This window comes from Grammomys surdaster, unplaced genomic scaffold (genome assembly GCF_004785775.1).
Source record: "Grammomys surdaster isolate TR1022 unplaced genomic scaffold, NIH_TR_1.0 146, whole genome shotgun sequence".
Taxonomy (NCBI): Eukaryota; Metazoa; Chordata; class Mammalia; order Rodentia; family Muridae; genus Grammomys; species Grammomys surdaster.
The window spans coordinates 12,519,788-12,526,335 of record NW_021604604.1 but is presented as its reverse complement, the minus strand read 5'-3'; the positions used below and the strand labels follow the sequence as shown (position 1 = coordinate 12,526,335).

The 6,548-nt window shown below is 37.2% G+C and overlaps 1 protein-coding gene across 3 annotated transcripts in view; it reads right to left on the bottom strand.

The window, feature by feature from the left end:
* The window catches only part of Upf2 (UPF2 regulator of nonsense mediated mRNA decay), a 103,920-nt gene that overhangs the window by 75,910 nt on the left and 21,462 nt on the right, over window positions 1-6,548 (bottom strand). For all 3 annotated transcript variants that reach the window (XM_028764867.1, XM_028764865.1, XM_028764866.1), the window contains exons 4-5: window positions 5,972-6,132; window positions 3,628-3,822 (exon numbers count right to left, since the gene is read on the bottom strand). In XM_028764867.1, the coding sequence (XP_028620700.1) occupies window positions 3,628-3,822; window positions 5,972-6,132 (356 nt within the window). The remainder of the gene's footprint in view (window positions 1-3,627; window positions 3,823-5,971; window positions 6,133-6,548) is intronic.

The window sequence follows — 6,548 nt, the reverse complement described above, 5'->3', positions numbered from 1 at the left end:
GATTGAGATTTGCAAACCCAGAGAGCTCTTGGACGGGTGCAGCATGGGCATGACCTCCTGGGAGCCAAAGCGGTTTAACTAATATATTGCTACAAATGGCATGCATCATAGCAGGCAAGAACTCACTATTAAAAATTATTTAGAGATTCTTGGATGAAATACACACATATCATGATATAAGATTAGGAGGAGGAGAGAATTGGCTTCTTAGCAGGCTACAGATTTTGCCTGAGCCATGTGGGGATTTCTTCCTGCAGTTGGTTCTGATATATACAAAGAGCTTGAGCTCAGAGATGCTAGAAGCCTCTGCTGTGCAAACAGACAGAAGTCGAAGAGGCTCACCACTACACAGGCTAGCTTACATGTTAACAGGTCTATGCTAATGATAGGAAAAAAAGTTCATTAGAGTAGTCTCACATAAGAAAGCACTCAAACTCCAAGTTCATTTTCTCTATTTCTCTCAACTTTATTTTATGCGTATGAATGTGTTGCCTGAATATATGTCTGTGTACCACTTGTGTGCCTAGTGCCTGCAGAGGCCAGAAGAGGGTGTCATATCCCATGGAACTGGAGTTATAGATGGTTATGTGCTACTATGTGAGTGCTGGGAATCAAACCTAGGTTCTAGAAAAACAGCTAGTGCTCTTAACCACTAAGGCATGTCTCTGGTCCCCTTTCTTTTATTTTTATATTCAGTATTATGATCTTTCCTGGGTTATACAGGCAGTAACACTAAAATATGATTTGGTATAAAAACAATTTAGTAGCAATATACTAAATAAATAAGAAAAGACTAAAAGTAGGAAAGACCAATTAGAAAATAGGTTAGAGGAAACAAATGAACTTAACCAAAAAAACTAAACCAAACCAAATCTTCAACAAAATTGGCAAAAATGTTCATGTCTGTAGACATAGAGTGATAGATAACTATGAGTTCATCATATTAGCTTTTCTTTTCTCCTTGAGACTTTAAAAAAAATCTATTTAGTGTGTAAGTGTAAAAGAGAGGGGGAGGGAAAGAGAGAGAGAGAATGTGTGCTCATGTGGCTCATGCCTATAATACAGCTCTAAGAAGACTGGTACAGGATGACTAATATATGTCCAGTCTGGGATACCTAAGTTATATTATAGGCCATCCTGGACTACAGAAAGAAACCCTGTCTCAAAAACAAACAAACAAACAAACAAACAAACAAACAAAATTTAAGAACTCAGGGTCAAAAATTTATACTTATGTACTCACACATACAATTTATAAAATGTTTAAAATGTATACTTAAACCACCTAAATTATTAGCAGTTTTATGTCTTATAGCCTCTAGTTATATCATGATACTCAATGCCTTCCCATAGCTGTAAGAAAAGAAGCTAGCTCCAAGGACTGCTCCTGCTTTGTCAAAAAGCAGAATGCTCACTCATTCTCATCCAGCAACTATTTGCTGAAGTCCCACCGTTCAGCTACATACTGCTGTAAACACCAGAGATACAACTTGACTAATATAAACAAAAAAGCTGCTTCCCAAAACAAAGCATGTATTTACTCCTCAATGTTTACTAATACCTCATTATCAAAAATAGGCTGACAAGACGGCTCAGCAGGAAAAGGCCCTTGCTACCAAACCAACCCAGTCTTGATCCCTGGAGCCTTCAGAGTGGAAAGAGAACTCGCTCCCAAAAGTAGTCCCTAACTTCCCCATGTGTACTAGAACACATGTGCATACATACAAGAAAAAAAAAAGTATCTTTTTATTTTACAAAAAAACATTTACCACACAGGGTTATTGCTCAGTGGTGAAGTGCTTACTTAGCATGCCTCAGCCCCTGGTTTAAAAAACCAAAAATTTTACTGATTAACTACTACACATTCACAACTACACTAAGCTACTGAGTACTGAGAAAAAAGAAAAGCCTTAAAATGTCTCCTATATCTAAGAAATGTACAATTTACAGGAAGTTAAACTAATATTCATAAATAAGTCAAGTGTGTATGGTGGAGGACATATTAGTAATGTTTGAGAGGCACAGGCAAGACTGGCTTACTTCACAGAATAACATTTAAGATAGATAAGTAAAGATATTAATACACATGATGACATGGTAAGTCTGAGGCAACTATGCCGTGTTTTAGAGACAACAATAACAATTTTAAACTGAATTCCAAACTCAGATAAAGCCATAAAATCTATCACTAGGATGCCCATTATATTTAAGAGGTAGAGAGAGGCAGATCTCTGAGTTCCAGGTCAGCTGGGGTCACACAGAGAAATCTGGTCTCAGAGGAAAATAAAATGAGATTGTCATTGGGCACTTTAACCCCAGCACTCCAGAGGTAGAAGCAAGTTTTCTTCAAGTTTAAGGTCAGCCTGATTACACAGAGTTCAAAGACAGCCAAAATACTAAGTGACACCCAGTCCAAACAAACAATCAAACAAACAATCCAATAACAAAACAGAAATGACAACAAAAAAGAAAAAAAGGAGTATCAGTTAGTAAGGAGGCTGGAGAGACCACTAAGCAGTTAAGAGCATCTGCCATCAGGTGCCACAAGCCACAGGTTCAGTTCCCAGGACCCACACAGCAGCTTAGAGCTGCATATAACTCCACTTTCAGTGGTTCCAACTCCTTCTCTTGGTTTCTTCAGTACCTGCACACACATGGTATATTTAAATACATGTAGGCAACACTCACACATAAATCTTTAAAAAAAAAATGTTAGTAAGGAGAGTAAAAATAATTCTACCACTCCCAGGGCCAAGCATAATACAAACATCACAGAGATATCTTATGAAGATAGGACTTGCCCCTAAGAAACTTGATGCCCCTAATTAGCAGGAAGTAGTTTAATGAGGTCTATACTCTCTTTCCCCTCTAACCTTCTGTCTCTCTACTCACCGTAGGGAGGTTGGAAGGGATTGGGGTAGAATATGGGTTGGAAGAGAGGTAAATAACATAACTCAATAATGTAGCCCAAAAAAGTACGCCAACAGTTGGGGGGGGGGTAGGAGCACGTGTAGAAAAATAAGTTCTAATCCCCAGCATCCATGTAGAAAACAGATTTGGCCACTGAAACCCATAACCCATCACTACGGGAGTGTGTAGGATGCAGAATGATCACATGGAGCAGAGACAGGGGGCGTGCAAACTGCCAGCTTAGCTACAGACTCAGTAAGAGACCCTCAAGAGAATAACATGGAATGTAAGGAAGACAGGAAAAGTTGTGGGGTGGCCTGTACGCCTCCATGCGTATGCACACCAACCAAACACAGTAGTCATTGCTCTTTTACGCTCTGATCCTTACTATGATGTTATTCATTTAATCTAATGCTCATAACGCCAGTTGTTTTTAAACACATACCATTCTGAAGCTCATTCCTACCTCACGAATGTCAGCTGTTTCCTTGAGAATTTATCTTTGGAAGGTGGTAAGTTGGCTTAGCTGGTAAAGCATTTGCCCTGCAAACCTGACAACCAAGTTTGATCCCTGGAACCCAAATAAAGGTAGAAAAAGACAACTGACTCTGTAAAGTTATCCTCTGACTTGCATGCACGACCCACAACCCGTGGTACACAATGAATATGTACACAATAAATAAATAATTATTATTATAATTTTAAAGAATAATTTACCTTTGGAATCATCTTTGTTAGAATCTTTGTTCTGACTTTTTTCATTGTCTTTAAACAAGATGGCTGGAACAAATGCTTTCAAATCTATGAGGTTTTCATAAAAATTCCGAGCATCTTCATCTTCCCAAATGCCACCTTCTAAGTCATATTCTCCAGGCTTTCCAGGTGTAAATATGTCAATTCCAGGTCCATGCTCTAAAATAAACCATGAGCAGAGAACAAGTCAGAAATAAGAAGTAAACCTAGCACTACACTTTTTATTTTCAATCTTGTGACTGTTAAATCTCCACGTTTCAAGTGCCTAGATTTTCTTCAATCAGCAAGCATGTAAGACTACATGTGATTATCTTTTTTTTATTCTGTTGTGTTTTGTTTTGAGACAAGGTTTCTCTATGTAGCCCTGACTTTCCTAACTCATTCTGTAGATCAGGCTAGTCTTGGACTTAAGAGATCCACCAGCCTCTGTTTCCTGAGTGCTGAAATAAAGGTTAGAGTCACCATGCTTGGCCTTTTATTTTTTTTTAAGATTTATTTTATTTATTCTTATTTATGTGTATAAGTCTGTGCACCGGCATGAGTTTATTGGATTCCCTGGAACTGGAGTTACAGATGCCTAATGTGGGTAACTAGATACCAAACCTGGGTCTTTTGGAAGAGCAGTAGTACTCTTAACTACTAAGTCATCTTTTCACACAGTAATATTTTTAATTATTATAATTATTACACGTGTGTATGCATGTGTTCGTGTGTGCGTGCATGTGTGTGTGTACATGGGTGAGTGTGCTACAAAATTTGTGTTAGAAGTCAGGCAACAATTTTTGAAGAGTCAGTTCTCTCCTCCCAGCTCTGAGTGGATCCAGGGGATCAGATTCCAGTTATGAGGCTTATGAGGTGAGTACTTTACCCACCTCACATGCCTGATTATTTGTGATTTTAGTTTGGAGATAAGTACAGAAAGAATAAAGCCTGTGGATGGGCTCATGATTAAGAAGTAGGAATTTTATTAATTTGTTAGTTTATTTTTATATTCTTTGCAGATTATTCTATGGTTTTATGTAAGGAGAGAACAAGGAGGGGAAATGAGAATAAATACAGACACAGTTCTCCATTCTCTAAGAGATTATACTGGGAGGGGAGACTAGGACTACAGCTTATTGACAGAGTGCTGACCTCACATGTCACAGGCCTTGGGGTCTCTCCTCAGTACCTCTAAATCCTAGGGGAAAGAAAAAAATTGCTTCATGGGTCCAATCCTCAGAACACAGGGAGAGGTAGGAAGAGAAACCAACTCCCAGAGTTGTCCTGTGATCTCCACATGTGTACCACGGCACATATAAGCAATTTACATAAGTACACAGGAAATAAATAAATACCGTAATTAATCATGTGGATTAAAATTAACCCCGCAGAGGTTAATTATTCACTAAATGTCATTTTAAAAAAAAGAACAGAAAAACAACAAAACATTGGCTCTTTAATTACTCTACACTCCTTGTAAATAATGTATTTTAACAGAGCCTTACGAGGGCATAACCCATACACCAAAAAGGAAAACACTGACAGAGTCACAAATTCTATTGAGCAAAAAATATAAGCAAAAGCAGAAATTTAAACAAACTAGACAATAACTATAATACCAAATAAGTTGTTTATGAGGTATTATAAGATTATATGTAATTACCTATATAAATTATAAAAAAACCTATGCAATATTATATACATAGCATATATATTATAGTATGTATTTATATATTAAACATGGGGTTTGTTCCTGATCCCTTAAACAAAGCTCCTAAAACTCTTGCAATTTCCTGAGTTTCCTGGCTTTTTTATTCCAAGTTTTATCTTATTTAAGGTTTTGGTAACAGGTTAAATTAGAGTTGAGCACTTAGCTTTATGGTAAGACCAGTCATCAGGAAAAACAAACTAGTACTCACAGACCTTAAGGACAGAGGAAAGGAGAGAGGTTAGTTTTAAAAAATTCTGCAATAGGAAAGTCGAAAAATAGGAGGAAATCCTATCTAGTGAACTCTACCTTCAAAACAAAACCATCTGAAATAGGGAAAGAGGATGAGTTTCCAGGTTGGTGAAAGAATACTTCTCTATACAGGAAGAGTTGGTTACTCACACCCACTACAGAAGGACAGTGCCCTTGGTTGCATATATGTATCCTTTATAGTTTTTCATTATAATCTGGTAAGTTTACACTATTTCCCTGAGTTCTACTACCCATTTTAGTAAATTATCTGATCACATGAGGCACCTACAGAAGCCCTGTAGAGCAGAGAACTGCCTCCACAAAGTTGTACAGATACACGCGCACATGGACTGGGTTATATCTTACCTTCTGGGGTTGGTTTGTCCTGAGGAAGATCTGGCATATTTTCATCCAAAAGGTCCGCTAAGGACTGAGAGTTTGCCAGCAGCTTCTGGTAAGACATTGCAAACTCCTCATACTGCTTGTGCCTGTCCTCACTTAGCTCGCCTTTAGAATGCAGAATACGCCTATAAATAAATGGGGAATAATCTGATGAGCTTGTCAAAGCAGACGCAACCATGGGGAACAATCTGTAAACTTTTCTCAGACCACAGAAATTCAACATAATGTTCTTTAACTTAGTGTTTTAATCTCATATTCTCAGGATCTACCTTAAAATTAAAATACATACATACAACAAAAATCACTCAATTAAGCTTACTCAAAGATGACAAAATATACATTCAGAATCACCATAATATTTAACTTTACTAAATAACTAAAGATTATTGTTACAAGAATAGAACCCTTTGACTTACAGCTAATCAAAAATATTTACTCCAAATCACTAACTGGTTTTCAAAAGCAACAAGTTATGAGAATCAGTTATCCTTAAACCTTAACAATGACTTGAAAAGAAAAATATATTTAACAATTTACTGTA